Here is a 20,872-nt window from a genome sequence, read left to right on the forward strand (position 1 = left end):
TTTATTTATTTGTGATGATTTCTAAAGCTTCCTCCTGCCATATAGATATAGAGAAAAAGACATGCATGAATGAATAATACTGTAAGAAGTATAAAATATTTAAACAATTATAAAATAAGTTTAAAATAAAGTGACCTTTGCCATGGAATTATCTAGGATTGGATATAGATAGGAAATATTCATGCCATTTTATATAGGCTTTTCTCTCTATGTCTCTCTCACACACACACGCACACACACACAATCATGCACACTAACACACACATGCATGCACACATATACACACATATACGCATATATACGCACATATACGCACATATACGCACATATACGCACATATACGCACATATACGCACACCCATGCACGCACACATTGTGTTAGGACTCTGTCCTTCCTGTCTCGAGCTTTCTAGCTCCCTGGGCAGAGTCATGACATTGCCACGTCTTTCGGGTTTCTGTTGTGTTATGTGTGGAGACATGTGGCTTTATGTTGTTACTTGATGCCACGTGTCTTCCTGTCATGTCTCTCAGCCCCACCCTCCTATCTCCTGTAATTTCATTAGGGTTTCATTCCCATCGTCTGTTTTGTGTTTCACCTTCGTTATGGTTTCATTCCAATCACCTGTCACCACATGTTTGTGATCACTGGATGTCTTGCTGTTCTTTGGACGTCGTGTTTTGGATTACCTGTTTCTAAGTTTGTGGATTTATATAGTTTTTCCCTGTAGACCACGTTTTGTCCCCATAGAGGGAAGTGTTTGTTTTTCTAGTTTTGTTCACATTTAAATAAAATTTGTTTTATCTAACTCCTCGTCTGCCTGCATCTGGGTTCTGTCCAAGCCATTTCGTGACACATTGTGTCAATAATCTATGCACACTTAAATCACTTGCACTATTGTTTAGTCTAAATTATTATCTGCTCATATCCACCTGTACATTAATGTTCATAGTGTTAATGTTCATAGTATATAGTCATCTCTATATATTGTTCATAGTACATACCTACTGTAAAATATTTTCATAACTGTATAATATTTTATCAATATTGTATTCTGTATTTATTCTAACTGTATATCCTGCACTTGCTAATTGCACTTCTGGTTAGACCTAAACTAAATTTCATTACACTGTACTTGTATATGTGTCATGACAATAAAGTTGAATCTAATCTAATTGTGGGGCCTTTTTATAGACATGAAATTAATACAAAGTGTATATTCCTTCCTCTAATGCTCACACAGTGCATGCACGAGAGAAGAACGTTGCATATCATGCATTTTACTTAAGCACATTAAACGTTTAATCACATTAAAACACAACTATAAAAATAGACTTTGTCGGTTGTTTGTTTAACCGTTTGGCAGATAGGACTAAACGTGGTAATAAAATCTGCTAAAATCCTTTCAAACTACTAATTTCCATCCGCACTGCGGTTTCTACCTGCGCAGTGATATACACAGAACAGTTTAAATGTCAACATATAAACTCCCACTTGCTACCAAAATTCTTCTAAAATATAAATTACAGTATAAAAACATTTGCAACACTCCTAACATCGCGAACGCAGCTCAGCTCGTCTAAAGTAGTAATTTTCCATCAAGTCTTTGTGCTCCTTGTGTTTATAAGACAATAAACCTAATAATAGGCCTATAAGCCCCACCTTCCCCGAAGTCACTTACCTGCCCACATCTGTCTCAACGCACGCGTCCGTGGGTGCTCAAAAAATACAAGCATATCACTGAGGGAGTCATTCAAATACTTTCTCAGTCTAATACAACGTGCATAAGCCACAACCGTCGTCCAGATGCATTTTATACATGTCATATCTTTCTTCATGCTATGGACTGATGTTTCTGCATGTGCTATACAGCTGGATGGCAACACCACCATTGAGACTCTCCAGCTGTCAGAGCAGGGACGCTGCCTCTTCAAATCCATCCTAACCTCAAACTCAGCAGTGCAGGTACTGGCATGTGTTATTGGGATAATGACCATCATCTCGCTTCTTGTTAACAGTTGCACACTGCTCAGCCTTGGAAATTCTGAAGACTTATCCTGGGAGCCACGCTTTGCTTTGCTGAAAAATCTTATTGTGAGCGATGTTTTGCTCATTGTCACCCAGGGTCCAACAGTAATGCACTGTTTGCTGCAGAAAACCACGTTGTCATACGGGGCTTGGTGTCTCACTCAGTTTTTCATTAACACGATATGTGTTTTTTGCACCTTGTTAACCGTCAGCTGTATGGCTTTGGAGCGTTACCTGTACGTGTGCCAGGCCATCTACTACCTAAGTGTTCTAACCACTAAACGCCTTCATCTCATAGTTGGGCTCACATGGTTTATTTCAGTGTGTCTGTCTTCAGTAATAACAGGACTTCTCACTTTAGGACACAAGCCCTCATTGCTAGGAACACCAACTTCAGGACTCCTTTGTGAACCAGATACCATCGAGACCCACTTGGGCTTCCCACGAGCTCCAGCGGTCTTTCGTAAAGTGGTAGGGCTTGTATTGACTCTATTTTGCGTCTTTTCATATTTTTTCTCCTATCTGCGGATGTATCAAGATGCACGCAATGCCGTGCAGCCATTCCAGCAGGATAACAGAAGAGCACGCAGGACTGTGGTCTTTTACTGCTCCATGTTTCTACTTCAACTGCTCCCCATCTTTCTTAAGATAGTGTCGGATGCTTTATGGGAACTTGAAGGCACCGTGGCAATGGTGCGCTCGCAGAATTTCCCTCCAGGCTTGACATCAGCAGGGACCCTGCACATCTTATTGGTGGTACTTCTTCAGGTGCCACCTTGTATAAATCCACTCATCTACGGCCTGCGTAACAAGGAGGTGAGGGAGGCTCTGCCTAGACTATTGTGGTGGAAATATCCTTAGTGAGATCTTTTGAGAAGATTTTCATCCGGATACAGAATGGAACAAGATAGAAAAGGTGAAAAAGGTGACAATTTATTTATTTATTTAACAGGGACATGCTGTAAATGCACCAGAATTACCCAGAAGGCTATTTTTCATCTGTTGTCCCTGGACAGATCTTAAAATTGTCAACCTTAAAAAAAAACACAATAAGAAGATTACAGTGAACAATACAAATATAAAACAGTAAAACAACAAATTATTAATATTATGCACATTGATACAGCAATGATGCAAGACCCCCCCTTTTTTGCTATGTATAAATCTTTTAAATTGCTAAACTAAATAAATAAAAAATACAGTACAATAAAAAAGAAAGGACTGAACATACATTAACAAAGTAAAGAATAAACATATATAGTATGGGCATGTTGTTGGTTCTAACACGGGATGCATGTTTGTTGCTGGATTGCTGCATTAAAGTTACTCCACATTGTATACAATGTAATAATATTGTGTTTAGAAATGGCCAAAATCCTTACTTGGTGGTTGCAGTGTCTTTGTCTTTGTCTTTTGCTGTTTAATGCAGCCATGATTTCTTCTCTGAGACTATTGTGAACAATCCTTTAATTATTTAGAGGAACAATATGATTAAAGGTTTCAGGTTGATTCTAACCTTATATATTACACATTTCCTAACATATGTTCCAACAACAGCAGAAGGCAATACTTATAGAAACTGAATGCCTGATTTGCTGAGGATATTTGCATTTTTCTCCACATCACCCAAAAGTGCAACAAAATGTGTTTCCGCAAACACATACAGCATTTTTTAAACGTTTGATTTAAGCTTTTTTACTTTCCCGAGATATAAATTGCACAGTTACAGAGAAGTCCTATCTAGAAAAAATATGCTAAACAACATTAAACAAAATTCACCTACCACATGCACATCGGGTGAAAATATTAGCCTAAACATTTAAAAAACGAGCCATTGTATGAGGTGATATTTCAGCACCTGACAAGCGGATAGCGACTCAAGTAGGCCTACATTTACATTTACATTTACATTTATTCATTTGGCAGACGCTTTTATCCAAAGCGACTTACAAGTAGTTTTCGACAGTGACAGTACTTTAAAACTGAAAGCACTGCTACTTGCAGTCGTGTTGCAAGTCTATTTTTGGGAAACGCAAGTGAAACGATGACAAAGTTTTGCAAAGTGGCTAGTACAAAACGCTCTTAAGTGCAGTTAAGACCCCTCGTTATCCAAGTTCCTTTTATACACAACATGGCTTCTCCATAAATGCAATAAAGTGGTTGTCACAGTGTATTAACGCACTTATCCCATTATGTTTCTTGGGTCTGCTCCGCTCCAAACAAGCGCACCTTTACCTGTTGCTTAGTGACGGTTGTGTTGAAGTTAGAATTGCCCAGTAGAATCTGAGCAGCATTCAAAGCAACCCGCAAACTGGCTATTTGACATCGTTATCACAACACATGGACACGATTTTCATTCACCACGAGACTCACACACTCCACTAACCAGTCCCTCAAAAACTCATCGGTTCTACACAACAATTACCCTGTTTTGCAAAAGACTTTGAATTTCGCTGAATGGTGTCCAGTTTGCATCCCTGTAGAATGTTTATGGCTGTGCAGTTTTATTGTACATGTGTTGGTATTTTCTTTTGTTTATTGTGACGGTTATACTCTCTTTTTTTAAAAGATGCAACCTATAATATATATAGGCTACAGTGTATTGTGATGTAAATTGTTATAATAAAAAAACGTAAAAAGCTTTTTGCAGGATCCTTTAAATCCTAAATTGTGACCATGCCTACCCTCATTTCATTTACATTTTAATTTTTGACACGCCCTTAGGCTACTCTATGCTTAAGATATGAAGGTTATATTTTCATAGATATGTAATGTGATTTTTGGTTAAAAAATGGTAAATCACAAAGGTTTTTACATGCAGGGTATCATGATTCTTGTGGTGAGACACAGAGAGAGGACCCAGGTGCAGACAGCGGGTAACAAGGGGTTAACATATTTTAATAAACAATAAAACAAAGACCCACGTGGGGGTAACATAACAAAACATGGATGCATAACATGACTGGACTAAGACTAACTACACTTAAACAAGACTAAAATAAACTTTAAACATTGACCAAACTAGACTGACAAGAACTCACCACACAACCACAATGAACCAGCACAAGGGCAATAAATAAGGGACAAAATCAAGAGGGGAACAGGTGTAGGGCATTCATCAATAACGAGGTAACGAGATGATGGGAACAGAGACGAGACCAGAGAGAGTGTCTGTAAGACCATAACAATAATTGCCTCTCTCCACATTAAACACAAGGTTCTGTCATGATCCTGCCACTTTTGCTAATTGCTATTTTGGATGAACAATTTATTTAATGCTAAATCATCTCGCTTGATAATTGGGAAGAAATAAAAACGGCGGCAAGCATTAAACACCAGAATTGAACAACAAATCGAGATGTTTCACCCTTATTAGAAAATTGACTGGAGCGGTGCTCAAGAAACCTGTGGCAAGATAGGTACTTTAGGCAGATGAAGTAACAGATGAGGTGTTCTCTTTTTATTGAAATTGTGAATCACACAAATGCACACACCAAAGGGTTACACCACAGTTTGTAACATCTCTTTAAGAAGATTATTAACAAATGTTGTAGATTTTTTTTGTGTGGAAATGCAGTATACTGTATGTTTTTGTCTGACATGTCTTAGAACATCCTCTAGTGGTAACAGAGATACAATCTCTTCACTGAACAGTTTGTTCAAATACCCTGCACCCCTTTGTTGCTGATGCAGAGAATTAGATTATGGAAATTCAAAATTTGAATAAAGCAAGAGACAGTCATGAGTAAATAACCTCCCAAGTGAAAAAGTCCACTATAATAAACTTATTACTTACTGTAAAGTGCTCTATTTTCACGCATTAGTTTTGTACTGAATGTCAAACCTTTTTGGCTGCGACCGGACCGTCAGTGAGAGAGGACCAGGCCTGGAATTTATGTTGTGTTTTATTGTGTTTTTATGGCTGGCAGTTGACCGTGTAGGAGCTGGTGGCATTTTACTTTTGTATTAAAAGTCTTGTTACGTTCGCCAGTTCCCACCTCCTTCCTTCCTTTTATGGATCTTTGTTACACCTTATAAAATAGATCTTGGGAATGGTAAGGGGTTTAAGAAGAGTATTAAATTAAAGTGTGACAATACACAATATACAGTAGCACTCTAAGTCCATTATGGAACTGTATTTTAGTACACTTTTACATGGGTTACTTCCTCTCAGGTGCAATCAAACAAATGAATGAGGAAGTGATGAGTCATTGAGCAATGAGTCTCTTAACATTCACATATTATAAAAAGGGAAATATTAACAGACATAATGCCACACACATAAGCCACTGAGATCAAAGACAGGCACACAGGTAAGTGTTATGAATGCAGTTATGTCATTTAAATGTATAAATATAAATCTGCTGCTGTAATATAAAAATCTTGAAACAGTCAAACTTGACCTGTTGACCTTGCCTTTTTGGTTATAAACTTTGTTTGCACTTTATGTCATTAAAAAAAGTACTGAAGTGAAAATGAAGCAAAATGAGCACCATTCTTCCATAGGACTGTACATAGCCTCTTGGATTTGCAATGTGTAGACATACATACAGTGAGTGTGATAAATAAGGCACAGCTTAAGAAGACTGATGCTTTCTTCAATAGAAGATTTCCTTTTAAATATTGTTCTTCAACCTTAAATGGTATTTGAAGTAATTAAATCACTTGGAAGTTAAAGCAACTTCTGGTTTCAAGGATTCGTCACAAAGATGGTCTTTAGTACTTTAGAGAACAAACAGCTCTCAGCTAAACTTTGGAAACAGTTTTTTTAGTTTGATAGTTGAGGTGAAATTATTGTGCAGATCCAGACAGATTTTGCCCCCCATTTACTACCGTAGCAGAAAAAATACAATTGTAGTAATATAAAGTAATTTTCCTACTATGTGAGTAAAAGGGGGGCAAGATCTGTCTGGTTATAAGCATTCTTCCAAATATCTTTCTGTGTGTTCAACAGAACAAATACATTTATAAAGATTTGGAACAACTCGAAGGGGAGTAAATGATGACCTTTTTTAGGTTAAGTATCCCTTTAATAGTGAGAACTGGACCCTAATCTAAATGTGACCGCTCTTTTCTTTTTTTCTTTGTATATTTTCATATTCTAGTATGGAGAACAAAACAGAAGCATTACGACAACAAGAACCTCTCCTCAAAAGAAATCCTAAACAACAGCTTCGCTCTGATCACAGTCTGGTATTTATTTGCGAGTCACTTCCTAAGGAAGGGGGTTTACAATCAGTGGAAAGCCAGCAGCCTCTTCAGGTCAAACTGCCAGTGCAGTGTAACGTCCACCAGCTCCGTGTACGCCTGTGCATGCTAGCACAGGAGACAAACCAATATCCTGATCCGTTTGTGCTTCTGGACCCAGAGCGATACAGCTTGTTGTACCGCAAGGACGAAGAGTGGTATGAAATTTATGACGACTTCCAGGTATTGCGAACTTTGGATGCACCCTGGTCTCAGAGTGCCGATGGTGTCAAGACCCTGAGTGTCACTGTGTTGGCCCATAAGGCTGCATCTGAGGAGAGAGTGAGCTTCCAGTGCGTTTTGAATGAGCTGATTGGATATGATTTAGAGTCAGATATTAAGCGTTTAAGTGAACTTTGCTTTACCAGAAGAAAGTTTGCGACACCGAGAAGGGAAGAGCTAAAAAAACGGGATTCTGTAGAATATGCCACTGAACCGTGGACGACTTCAGCTGTGTTTCCTATGGACCAGCAAGATCAGTGCAAACTGTCAGTAAGTGTTTATCATAAAAAGTCAAGATTCTCTGTACAAGTTAGTCTAAAACATACTCCCAGTGATCTCCTTAAGATCGAGTGGGAATCATTGGCAGGGATAGACCATTCATTTGAAAGATGGTCTCTGGAACATGTTCTTAAAGTTTGTGGTAGGGAAGAGTTCTTAAGTGGGAATTTCCCACTTTCAGACTTCCTGTGGGTCAGACACTGCCTGAAAAACACATTGGACCTCCATCTCTCAGTGGTTCCCGTCTCATCTCTTCCAGACGAAAGAGTAGGACAAGAGTACTGGCCACTCGTGGATGCTCTTACTGGTCTGTCAGGCTCCCATGAAGAACTTTCCGTAGCAGGAAAGGACGTAGAAGAAATTGTTATGATTTCTCTTTGGGATTGCGAGAGAAAATTCAGAGTGAAACTCCTGGGGTTTGACATTGCAGAGTTGCCAAGTAAAGTGCCGCAGTTTGTTCACGTGGAGGCCACTATAATCTACGGCAGCAAGATTGTGTCCTTAGTGCGTTCAGTTTCAAAAGAGTTCACAGATGAAGTGCTCTGGAACACCTGGCTAGACTTTGATATTCTCATTAGAGATATCCCTCAAGGAGCTAAATTATGCTTCACGATTAATGCCGGTGCCGTGGATAGCCCCACAACCAAGGAAACCAAGACAAATTCTTCAAAAGTTTCAGACTACCGGAAGGAAAAGGGGACAGTGTTATATTTTGTAAACCTCCAATTAATTGACCACAGATCTCTTCTTTGCCAGGGCCTTCAAACTTTGCATATGTGGCCATTCCCTAAATTAGACAAGGAGGCGTTTACTTTTAAGGCTGACAGGCTTTCGACTGCCACCAACCCTGATGTGGCCAAATCTATGGCAATTACTTTCATGTTGGATCACTACAGCTTCCCTGTGGTCCTGCCCTGTAGTGGTACTTTCTCACCTGGTAGTGGTACCTCTCCTTTATCGGATTCCCCAGAACCTGGAAAAAATTCCCAAAGGTGGGTCAAAGAGGAGAGCGTTCACTATACCTCAAATTTACCCCAGTTTCTTTGCAAAGTGGATTGGATGCAGCCGGGTGCTGTCCAGGATGTGCATTGGCTCCTGAGTCACTGGCAGCCAGAGGACATAGAGCTATCCGTGGCCCTTGAGCTTCTTAATGTGGATTACGCAGATATGAAGGTCAGAAGGTTGGCTGTTCAAAGGTTAGAGATGCTGTCCAATGAAGATGTGCTCAAGTACCTGCTTCAGCTGGTTCAGGTAAAGGTTTAGTAATATAATAGCAAGTAGTCTCTACAAGTACAAAAAAAATCCACGTTTGGGATCTCACTTGGAGATGAATCAATATGTTTTCCCATTTACACTATTTTCTAGACCCTTAAAGTCGAACCATATCACAACAGCTGTCTGGCACAATTCCTCCTCAGAAGAGCTCTAAGGGTAAGTCACTTGCTTCCAATTGTGACTCTCAAATAGTGGATTTACTGATTGATCGTAACTAACTTGGATACTCGCTGTTTTTGTTCTATACGCAGAGCAAAATAATCGGACATTTCTTTTTCTGGTACTTGCGGAGCGAGGTGGCGGGGTGCCCCTTTTTTCGTCAGCGCATGGCTGTCATACTGGAGGCGTACCTGTTAGGCTGTGGAAAGGCTATGTTGGAGGAGTTTCAGCTTCAGGTACAAGCTGTCAAGTGCTTGCATGATGTAGCCTTAACAGTGAAGAGCCTCTATCCAGATAAGACAGATCTTCCACCAACAGGTACGATTCAAACACTTTTGCACTGAGCATGATTTGTTAGTGGCTGTATGGCTATGTGATCATGTGTTTGTATCAGCTCCTCACAAGCTCCAGGAACTATTGGAGGAGTGCGGTTTACCCTCGGACTTCCAAGTACCTTTTGATCCTCGTGTCAGAGCTAGAAGCATAATAGTAAGCTTTTGGTTTTAAGTATATGCTTGAATATTAAGACTTTAACCTCAGATGTTGCTAACTGATAATGTTCTTGAAGTTTATCTTTCTCTTTACCCAAACTTTATAGAGTGATAGTTTACATGTATGTGACACTTTCTTCTGTGTGACACTAAAGGAGATTTTTCTGAGAAATGTCTGTGGTTTTGGGTTCATACAGTGAAAGTCAGTGAGCAGGGGGGCAGTGTTGTTTGGTTACCAGCATTCTTCAAAATATCTTCTTTTGTGTTCTGCTGAAGAAAGAAAGTCATACAGTTATAGAATGACATGGGGTTGAGTAAATGATCAAATCATAATTTTTGGGTGAACTATCCTATTTAAATGTTCCTGACCCAACATAGCCGCTCTAAAATGATTCCCTGACCCAAACCCTTCCCCACACAGCTCAGAGACTGTAAAGTGTTGGCATCAAAGAAGAAGCCACTTTGGCTTGAGTTCTCCTGCATACATTCAGAAGCTCCAGCAATCCCTCCTGTAGGCATCATCTTTAAACATGGAGATGACCTCCGACAGGACATGCTCATCATCCAGGTAAATAAATTATGTTTCCTTAACAAGGTTCGGGAGGAGCATGTGCAGATGACTAACTTGTCTGGCTTTCGATTAGCCATAACAGCAATCATCCAATTAGCCCCTTAAATAGTCAAGCCACCTTGCAACCATTCTCCCAATTGTCTCGCAACCGACTCCAACCCAAATCCACACTACAAGCCCATTTCACTTCAGCACCGTGGGGTATGCTCCGGGTTCGGGCACACACTGGGGGAGAACCACCGAGCTCAGGGCCCTTGCGCCTGGACAGCACGCCAAATAGGCATACTATCCCTCCAGTCATACTATCCCTATGAACCCCAGACTAAAAAACTTACCTTTTGTAATTCAGAGATGAACATTTTGTATATGTTGTTTTACAGACACTCATGGTGATGGACTCAATATGGCAGGAAAAGGGTTTAAACTTGAATCTAGTGCCTTATGGATGCATTTCAACAGGATATAACATAGGTACATGAATTGAGATGTACTGTATATAGGAATTTATAAAGAGAGCTCTTTAGAGAACTGACAATCACTGCTTTCTAAGGACAGACATTTTTAAAGGTTCTCCACGTAGCTGTACTATTTTCATGTCTGTTATATCTTTCATTATTCTTAAGTATTCAAGTAAAATATAACATTGTTTAGTTGCTTACGTGTCATATTCATTATGCTTACATGCCAATGTAAAAAAGCAGTACATTACATCATTTTACATTTATTTGCATGTCTGTGTTTATCTGTCTTTGTACAGGCATGATTCAGATTGTAAGAAATGCAGTCACTATCGCTTCTGTCCAGAGGAGTCAGGGGGGCATGGCTGGGGCATTCAAAAACAATGCATTGTATGACTGGCTTGAGAGTAAATGTTCATTACAGGAAAAAGTAAGCAAACTCAATTTTCCCGGATGTGAACCTTCATTTCCACCAGATTGTTTATTACACTTGGCATAATGCAAAGCAACAAAAACAAGGCAAAACCAAGTAGAAATTTGATCATTCTCTTTCTTTATTTGTTTAAAACTTCAATGCAACAGCACTTTCAGGCTATGGAGAAGTTTGTGAACTCGTGTGCTGGGTACTGTGTGGCCACGTATGTCTTGGGTATAGGCGACCGCCACAATGACAACATTTTGATCACTGATCAAGGTAAAACCAAGAGAAAGTTTTTATCCTGTGAATTAAAAATGGAATTATTTACTTCCAGAAAGCATGCTTTTTAGCAAACTTGTATAAAAAGTAAACTACAGGAACGCAATACAAAAAATGATCAGTTAAAGGCCCAGTGTGTAATTTTTTGGAGGATCTGTTGACAGAAAAGCAATATAATATGCATTACTATGTCTTCAGAGGTGTGTGAAGACCTTGCATTGTGCAAGCGTTGTGTTTTTATTACCTTAGATTCTAAGGCCTAGAATTAGTTATCTCTATCGACATACACATAGCCCTAAACGGATAAACTGCTCTATAGAGTGTGTTTCACAAATACGATCTTTGTGAAAAGAGAAGTGAAAACGTGACAACATGTTTGTCGTGTGTCACTTGCTGACGTGCTTTGAAAGGAAGAGGGGAGGGGTGGAGTGAGGGGGGTTACAGCTAGATGCCGCTGAAATCTCCACATTGCTCCTTTAAATGATTAAATTATAGCTAGATATATTGAATCATTTGACATATTTGTCATATTTCATTAATACAAAAAGTTCAGAGTATTATTATTGATTACATAAGGAAGGTTTTATTATACAATAATCAAAACAAATATATAGAACAGAACATTGGAATGAATAAAGGAACCGGTACTTAACTTACAAATCCACTCACAATCTGATCAACATGCTGTTTTTCTCAGGGAATTTGATCCACATTGATTTTGGACACATCTTGGGACATACGAAGAGCTTCATGGGGGTAAACAGAGAAAGAGTGCCCTTTGTTCTTACCCCTGACTTCCTTTACGTAATGGGCAGAGTGAAGGGTCGTTCTAGCCTCTACTTCCAGAGATTCAGGGTACGTTCTGCTTCTTGGTTTCTCTTACAAAACCTTCACTGTAGCAGGGCCAATCAGTCCTATTTTATAGCTTAGATGTGTTGTGTTTGATTTATTTTTTACTTGAATAAGTTAAGCTATGTCACATTCAAAACCTTGCTCCCATTAATCTCCACTATTAAACATTGAATTAAGGAAGCCTGACCTACCATTTAGTCACACAAACACAACCGTCTTGAAGAAGCCAAAAAAATATTTCCACCGAGATTAAAACGCCTTACAGCAGATCAAAACCAGCTTACTCACCATTTGTTCTTTCTTTTAGGACACCTGTATCAATGCTTATCTTTCCCTGCGCTCTCAGTCTCGCCTGCTTGTCACACTCTTTTCGCTCATGCTGCGCACTGGAATTCCTGAGCTCGGCTTATCGCAGGACATGCGTTACCTGCGTACAGCACTGCAGCAGGATCAAGTGGAGGATGAGGCTCGCAATCACTTCCTACAGCAGATTGCCCTTTGTGAGCAAAAAGGCTGGACTGTGCAAGCGAACTGGTGGTTTCACATGATGGCTGGAATTAAATAAAATGTAATTAACATTTTTAACCTGAAAATTAACAAAGGTAAAAAGATGAATGTTATTGTGTAAAAAAGATGATGCATACAATTTTAGGTAATTCAACAAAATAAGTTATTACTATTGTACACACTTTTTTATTTAAGCATTTAAGATACCCTATGAAACATTTGCATAGATCTTATGGGTTTTTACAAAATCCAAACTTTTAAACAAATAGGATCTTGTTTTCACTGCAACAATAATCGAAAAACATGAGTCACAAATCACAGAGAGAAAAACTAATTCAGACAGATTCAGATGGTTAGAAAGATCCTCAGTTGGGCAGGTAATGAGACAAGAGTGTATTTACAGTCATTGCCTTTAGAGGGCACCCTGGTCCATATTCACCCTTCATAGGTCAAGATACATAGATAAATGCTGAATAACAATAGACTATGAGATTTAAGGTTTGTTCTAGTGCATGTCGTCTCCCTGGCCCAGCAAATACTGTACTTGGAGGGTATTATGTTTCTTTTAGGGGGGGTGGGCAGAGAGGGGAGGGAGTGTAGGGGTGTTGTCATATTCAGCAATTTGGGGGGGTATGGGCGGGGGCTGTCAAGTCTGTCTGAGAGACTGTTGCTAGACAGGCGAGTCTCCATCCTGCCTCTCGTCTCCTCCTCGGTTTCTTACTTTCTTTAATAATGCATTTGTTTTTGATAATTTTTTTTCATTTAGATTTTTTTATTCTTTAACTCTATTTTACGTTTGACTCTTTTCTCTCTCTCTATCTCTCTCTGTTTCTTGCACACGCACACACAAATACACACACATGCCAAGACTGCATTAACATGAGCACATGGTTAGACCACTGGCTGTCTGCATTGGGATGGGATGGGAAGGTCCATTCTGTACAATAAGAATACATTTCGAAGGTAAGACTATTAGACTAAAACATGCTTATCTTTGTACATATTGTATATACAATACAATGCAATTTTTATTTTTTAAATCATTGGCATGTCCAACATCTTCCCAATGGCCAGAGTAGTTGTTACACAGATGGACAACGATTTTTAAGGTAATCGTTTCTTTTATGTAATGTAAGAAAGATGTGTGTAGTGTTTATAATTCATACGCTTACAAATCTGTATGGCAGAAATTAAAAAATAGATGTGGTCCATCACAGTCAAAAATCGTTTCTTTGATGCCCTGATTTAAACCCGCACGGATGTGTGATCATATAAAATCCTCATGTGCTCTACACAGGGTCACACCCTCGAAAAACCCTCCCTTCTTCGAAACAAAGTAGATTTTTGGTCCTCGTTTTTATAATTGAGGATACGTGAAAGCTTTAGTAATTACTGGTGAGGGTTTGTTGGAGGGCAAGTCAGGTCATATATGTGCATTGTCTGTGTGAACCTTGGTTAGTGAGTGGACATGGAGGACCCATTCAAGCAATAATGGTTCCTGTTCTGAAAAGATCACTGACCTAGTTCAGCATCCCCCACATTCCACAACATACTGTGTTCATATGTTCTGCTAATATAGAGGTTTTACGTATGGATGTTTGTCTTTTGAAATGCTGATTCACCATAGCTTTATAATGATCAGCCTTTTGCATTTAATGTTCATGCATCTTAATGACTTTTATGCGGAAGCCAGAAGCACAGGTCGTGTTTTTATGTAACATTCGTTTCTTATGTGCCCTAGTAAACAAGAAAACATCATAACATTAAGCTTACTTAAGGGAGGAAATAATGCCCGTTGACTTCCATATCCTGATGACATGTAAAGAACCTGATTAAGAATATAACACCTCATCATCAGCTCACCTGAAATAATTATCTTTCAGACATCTTTGTACTCTTCATAAAGTTCTGTGGTTCTGTGACAAATGTGCCGTTATTACTTGGCATTTGAAAATGTGCTACACTGGTGTGTAATGTGCTCAAACTTTTGTCAGTTCCATTTCTACTTCTCAAAAGTACATTTGAAATAAATATCTGTCGCTTTCTGTTACAAACAAGTGATTTGGGGATCAGTTCAGATAGCTTGAAATGATTTCGCCTGTCTACGTCTAACTTTTTACTACAGTAAATGCTGATAATGAAAATTATAAAGAAAATTGGGTAACACTTTACAATAAACATAAACATAAACAAACAATGAACAAAACATTTTTAAATGTTCATTTATGTTCATGTCATCATTTACGAATACAGTTGAACATTAACGCACTACAAACTAACATGGACAACTGTACTGAATATTAATAAAGATTAATTTATACTGAAAAACTATACAGTATTGCCCACCGTTAATGTTAATTAATCCATTTACAAATGTTAACAAATACAACCTTATTGTAAAATGTTAGCTGATGTTTGTAAGAAAAACTTTACTTTTACCCAAAACTTGTTTACCCATCTGCTGTACACAACTAAAAGAGTTTATGATTTGAAGGCATATGTATCTTCCCTTGTAACTCTCACACAGAGCGCTGCCATGCTGGTATAAGGTCTCTCTTTTCTGCACCGATGGTCCGTGGCTAAACTGCTACGACACACTGCAGCGTACTTTACAGAGGCCCTCTAATTATAACAGAGACACACCAACTACCATCAACAATGAAGACGCTGTATGGGAAAGTCCTCAGGAAGCAATCCATATCTTCATCAGTATGAGTACATGAGACTGCCACTGAGGTCAGGATGCTCATTAGAAACTTTCTTGGCATTTGATTTGATTGTAGGTTGGCCTTTTAAATGCATGAGCACTATTATGTGATGCCCCACTGATATAATCAAATCTTTTGCTGTGATTCTGCCTCGTGCAGCGTGACTGATTTCCTCTGGTGTTCAGAGTGGACTGGAGTTTTCTAGCACCATTTGAAATCGGTCGTGCTGAAAGGCATATCATCCACTTCATAATGACATGCCAAAGGTCACTAGATGGTGAGAAAAAGGGAAATGAAGTGACGTGAAAGGTTTTCAATTAATACACTTTTTCATAAAACTGTAAGAGCCTAAATAACTTTCGAAAATAGAAGTTTAGAAAATCAGTGATGGCAAAGTCTAAACTCCATGAGGTTTTCTGTTAAAACACATTCAAATAAACTCAAATAAAACAATAAAATAAATATAAAAAATCTAAATAAAATAATCACTTTTCACTTAACTTATAGATTTAATAAAAATATACGTTTGTCCCAAAATCTTTTTAAACCTTTGTTTACTGGAGCAATGAAATACTGATGTCAGTAGTGATGTTTTTAGTTAATACACAACCAAAAAAACTTATGTTTACATACCATAAAATAAAAGAATAAAAAGAAAAGATTTAAATATAATACAATATTTCAAGCTTTGGTATGACTTTAGAATAATGTTGAAATTGTATGAATCTCAAAAGATTCTGCTTTTGCTTCTTTTTGTCATTTTGAAAGTGTTCAAAGTCTAGTTCTTCACAACTATGATATAATATGAATATCTTTCAGAATTTTTTAGTTGACGATAATCATCTGTATGCAATATTGGAATCTCTATCCTCTTATATTTGTTTTTTTTTCAGTGTCTCTTTTTGTCCGTTTTATGATTAACAGAGCATGTTTGGACCTGCAGATCTGTAGTCATTGATTAAACGCACACGGACAACATACTATCCCGCATTCTCTTGAAAAAGTGTCAGAAGGGATGGGACTGTGTTTATCGTCATGCCTTTGAGGAATCAGGTGCTTTTTGTCACCTGGGTAACTGAATCTCCATGGATGTCACAACCAATCCGCTGCCTGAACCGAGTAACACGGCCCAACCGAGATCTGTAACATCAGAATCAGGCACCTTCCCAATGTCTCCTAGCAAAGTGTCAGCAAGAAAGACATACGCAGGTAAGATTACTTGTCCTGCTGTTTTTATATTGTGGCAGCTGAAGGTTGGAGATTCGTTCAGGCTTTGTCTTTTAGACTAACTATTTTAGGTCATGTCGGAACAAGAGGGGACAGTACATATTAAATCTTTGATTCGTTTGATTGCTTTTGACTGAAGACACATCATCCGTCTGCTCACAGTTGTGCTGACCAAAAGCCTTTAGAACGATGGAAGAAAATGTGAAGAAAGTCCAGACCGAAAATAGGTTGAGCCAGGATGACTGCAAGCAATATCTTATCAGGTCTGGTGTCTTAAATCACAGCATAAGAATGGGTTTTTTGGTAGTACAGTAGTAAGTCAAAGTTGCATTTGATGACGTGACCCTTGTAAATATTTGATCAGCTGGATATCTGTCTTTCAGTTTGTTTGATAAATCAACAGCTGAGTATTTTCTCAGCCCCTTTCCTCGCACAAAGGACGTACCTCATTGGTTTTCCCAGCTACAAGATGACATGAAAGGTACAGTATGACAATATTCATCTACTACGGATCCCAGAAAATTAAATCTTTCTGTGCAATTATAAACAATGTAATAAATCTGTTAGAGAGGGATCTAAGAATACTGCAGTCTAGTAGCTGAATTTTGTATAAATTATACAACAAATGCAAAGCAATCATATGTGTTTTGTGCATGCACTCAGTATATAATGTCTGTTATTAGATGACATGAGTGCAGGAGCCCTGTGGGACGCTCTGACACAACGCTCTACACAAATATCACAAGAATCAAATACAGACCTATCAATGGTGATTATGAAGTTCAGTTTCTCTTACACCAACTATTATCTTTGTTGAACACTATGAAAATGTCTCAAGACAACTGTCTCATAGTCGTATTTTGGTTTTGTTCTTCAGATTGCGAGAAGGGTTGTAGACTGGAAGACACTGAAGGAACAGGACCATCTGAAGCACCTGTCAGGGGTCAGACACATGTTCCGCACTGCTCAGCGTAACCAGGCCATCACAGCCCTCCTTCTCCAACATAACCCCCGTTTTAACAGTGAGATGAATAATGATCGATAATGAAGGAGCGATAAAAAAAAGAATCGTTGACTGCATTTATTTTGGTTTGACTTGTTTGAAGAGTGTTAATTTGTTGTGAAGAAGTGTAAGTGAATTGAGTAAAAAGAACTTGCAGAAATTGGTTTATGTGAATAATTGTCAGCACTATATATGCAGCCATTGAAAAAAATGAAGAGACCATTTTCGTTTTTTCGCAAAATAGGGCAGAATAACAAAGAAAAAGATGCAATGTTTGCGTATCTCGAATGCTGCAAAGAAAAGAAGTTTGATCATTTTTTAACAACACAATACTAATGTTTTACATGTATTTTAGGATACGTTAAAACATTTCTCAGACTTTTACATTGCTGAGGTATGTTAATTCTGGAATTCAACAAACACTGGAATGGAATCGTCACTGATGAAAGGCCAAACTGGAGTGGTCTTTAGTGCAGGAGGGGGAATTGCCATCCCTCCACCAAAAGGGGGCAGTAAAGTGAAAGTAATCAGAGGTAATAAATAAAAACAATTCCCCCCAAAACTATTAACTTACCCTTTATTTACTCTATTTGGCCTACGATCAAAGCAGGTTCCGAATGTATATAAGAGAAATATTAAATGTTTAAAGCCTCGATTTCCATTAACTTTTGACACAGTTTATGGAGGAAAGTCAACATCAAACGATGAAATAACACAATGACTAAACTAAGGGAATTCCCCTTGTTGAAAATGTGTTGTATTTTAGCATCTGCAAAGTGTTTCAGAACTACAAAGCTAGGATTAGAGTTACAGTGTTGTTTGATTTAATGCAACTGAATGAGAGGGGAGAAACACTTCCGAATTGGCTCAATGACCGTTGGCAGCTTTCAATCTCACCTGTGTGTGCACATTGGTTTATTTATCAATCCCGAAGAATAGGCCTGCACGTTCAACTTCATACGAGGCCTTATTTAAAATACAAGTCATCCATGCCGTTGTCTTACAAACAATTACCTGTTTATAACGCTCAGTGCAGGGACAGAAGTACAGACTCCTCCCTCGGTAGTGCTGTCTGTAGTGTAGTGAGCGCATTTCAACAGGTGGACGCGCAGCTCGCGGGAGGGCTGAACCTACAGGTAAGAACACATGCAGTTATGTTGTGTACTTTTTTTTGCTTTTATTCTGTTTCATTTTCCTAGTATAGTTTATATGTCCGGTTAATGCGTTAGAGCACGTTGTGACATTTTCAGCGTGCATCGAGATTAGTCACTGGATGTAGTTTACGAACTTGAAAGTTCTGTTTTGTTGAGATATAGATGTAGTTTGCCTAAAAAACATTTGACATTTTCTATAGAATTGATGTTCATCAAAATCTATAACCTATTTTATAGTAAGATCGTGTAATTTGTTTATACATTGTAATACTGAATGATGCATTTTTGAGACTTCTCTCTCTTGCTTTCCATCAAATGTACTAGTTTTGAGCACTATTTGAACACTGTGTTAAAAAAATCATTCTAAGAACAAGACATGTTAATAATGTATCATGTATTTGTTATCAGAATCAGTTCAATTGGATTGGGGGAAAAGTCTGATTTATTAGTGTTTTATTTTCATCATCATTCTCACCTTCCATGTTTCTGAACATTTCGGCCACACCTGCTCATGAATTCAACAGCTTCTCTCAAACTGTGTTCCCTGACTTTACTGTCCATTCTTCATTCCTTCCTTCAATACACAATATGATTATCGATTTAGATGATCTAACAATCTAAAGCATGTTTACATTTTTAATTCGAACTATTATTTACCAACAGCATTGCATTCTAAGCAACATGTGTTGGCCTTGACCTTTTAGCTCCTTGTTGTTGTCTTTGTCATTTTTAATAGGACTGAACTTAAAAGTGACTTAGGAGCTACTCTTGTCATTGGTCAGCTCTGTGTCAGGGCTAATAAAACCTCGCATTCCATACAGATTGTACTTTGGTACTTTCACTCTCCATTGCGTAGACGTGATCTACACTGTCATTTAACAGTGCTGTAAAAAGAGCATGCTTATTCTGATCAGGTGTTTAAAATATAGTGGCATATAGGCTGCTATATTGTATACTTATACAATAAAACAGCATTTGGTATAATATTATAAGGTTCATGTGATTTAGAAAATTCTCAGATGTATGTCACATGAAAACTTGTAGCAGAGCCCGAGTCATGAAGTATGGGAAACTATTCCTGTTTCTGAGCTTTAATCAGCTCTATGCTGACCTCTAGCCTCATTGCTGTGGGTTGTTGCGAAGTTTAAGTCCTTCTCCTAAATCCTTTGGTCATTTGTACTGTTGTAATGTTTGTTAAATAGTAGCTGTCCATACATATACAGTAGCTGCATTTGAATTCGCTCACTTGTTCACTCATGCACTATTCGCTTTATAGCGAATGCAAAATAGTCCACTATTTTTCAGTTTTCAAAGTACTTTATTGGCATGATTGCGTGTTCTTACAATATCGCCAAAGCATTGAACATATAACATATAAGACATACAATAAACACAAACATTAGAGTAGATTTAAAAGAAGGTGCTGAGTAAGGCATAAATATAGAATGAAATATAAAGTATATGAAAGTAAACAAATGAAATATGGAAATAGAATATCAATATCAAATGTAGATTTCAGGCAGAAACGTGAGAATGTAATAAAAGTAAACAGTGTATATGTGCATTCATTGTAACAGATGAGTAGTTTGTTTCTGAGGGTGTGCAGCTGATATATGAATGTAGCAGAAGCAAATGTGTGTCTCTTCTCCTCCAGGAACACCTGCATTTTCCTCTGTTTCTGAACACCTATCAATACATTTACATTTAAGCATTTGGCAGAAACAAAGTGACTTACATTGCATTGTACTATACAATTGTTTTTTTAAGTATGTGCAATCCCTGGGATCAAACCAATGTCTTTGGTGTTTCTGGCACCATGCTCTAACCACTGAGCCAAAGGAAATATGCTTTCACATTATTTGTCACGTTTATTGAATTGGTTTTTAATAAAGAGACCACGTTTATTTATTATAACATTTATAACGTGTGATCAAAATACTTAATATATTTTAAATAAAACACTACTTTATATAACGTTAATTGAATCAGTTTATTC

The 20,872-nt window shown here is 38.1% G+C and overlaps 3 protein-coding genes across 3 annotated transcripts in view; all 3 read left to right on the forward strand.

Moving 5' to 3' along the window:
- Nucleotides 1-1,834: 1,834 nt before the first annotated feature.
- On the forward strand, nucleotides 1,835-2,887 carry LOC306906678 (olfactory receptor 2AG1; the record flags this gene model as incomplete). The annotated part of the gene is made up of 1 exon (XM_079478277.1): nucleotides 1,835-2,887. The coding sequence occupies one exon, from the start codon at nucleotides 1,835-1,837 to the stop codon at nucleotides 2,885-2,887; it is 1,053 nt and encodes a 350-aa protein (XP_079334403.1).
- A 3,406-nt stretch (nucleotides 2,888-6,293) lies between these two features.
- Nucleotides 6,294-14,835, forward strand: LOC306906886 (phosphatidylinositol 4,5-bisphosphate 3-kinase catalytic subunit gamma isoform). The gene is made up of 11 exons (XM_079478604.1): nucleotides 6,294-6,339; nucleotides 7,132-9,025; nucleotides 9,140-9,205; nucleotides 9,301-9,526; nucleotides 9,603-9,697; nucleotides 10,121-10,267; nucleotides 10,651-10,741; nucleotides 11,028-11,158; nucleotides 11,311-11,422; nucleotides 12,123-12,280; nucleotides 12,585-14,835. Exons 2-11 carry the CDS (start codon nucleotides 7,133-7,135, stop codon nucleotides 12,840-12,842), a joined length of 3,177 nt encoding a protein of 1,058 aa, XP_079334730.1. The 5' UTR covers nucleotides 6,294-6,339; nucleotide 7,132; the 3' UTR covers nucleotides 12,843-14,835.
- Nucleotides 14,836-18,754: 3,919 nt separating this feature from the next.
- The window catches only part of lamb2l (laminin, beta 2-like), a 38,136-nt gene continuing 36,018 nt past the window's right edge, over nucleotides 18,755-20,872 (forward strand). The window contains exon 1 of the mRNA XM_079478596.1: nucleotides 18,755-18,858. The gene's annotated coding sequence lies outside the window, so the exon portion shown is untranslated. The remainder of the gene's footprint in view (nucleotides 18,859-20,872) is intronic.

The sequence above is a fragment of the Barbatula barbatula genome, assembly GCF_947034865.1.
Source record: "Barbatula barbatula genome assembly, chromosome: 17".
Classification (NCBI taxonomy): domain Eukaryota; kingdom Metazoa; phylum Chordata; class Actinopteri; order Cypriniformes; family Nemacheilidae; genus Barbatula; species Barbatula barbatula.

Bases quoted from the DNA above. Each gene is read 5' to 3' on its own strand.
- LOC306906886 (XM_079478604.1), top strand. From the start codon at position 7,133: ATGGAGAACAAAACAGAAGCATTACGACAACAAGAACCTCTCCTCAAA. The intron at 9,527-9,602 runs GTACGATTCAAA...TGTTTGTATCAG, and splicing joins GACAGATCTTCCACCAACAG to CTCCTCACAAGCTCCAGGAA. The intron at 10,268-10,650 runs GTAAATAAATTA...GTTGTTTTACAG, and splicing joins AGGACATGCTCATCATCCAG to ACACTCATGGTGATGGACTC.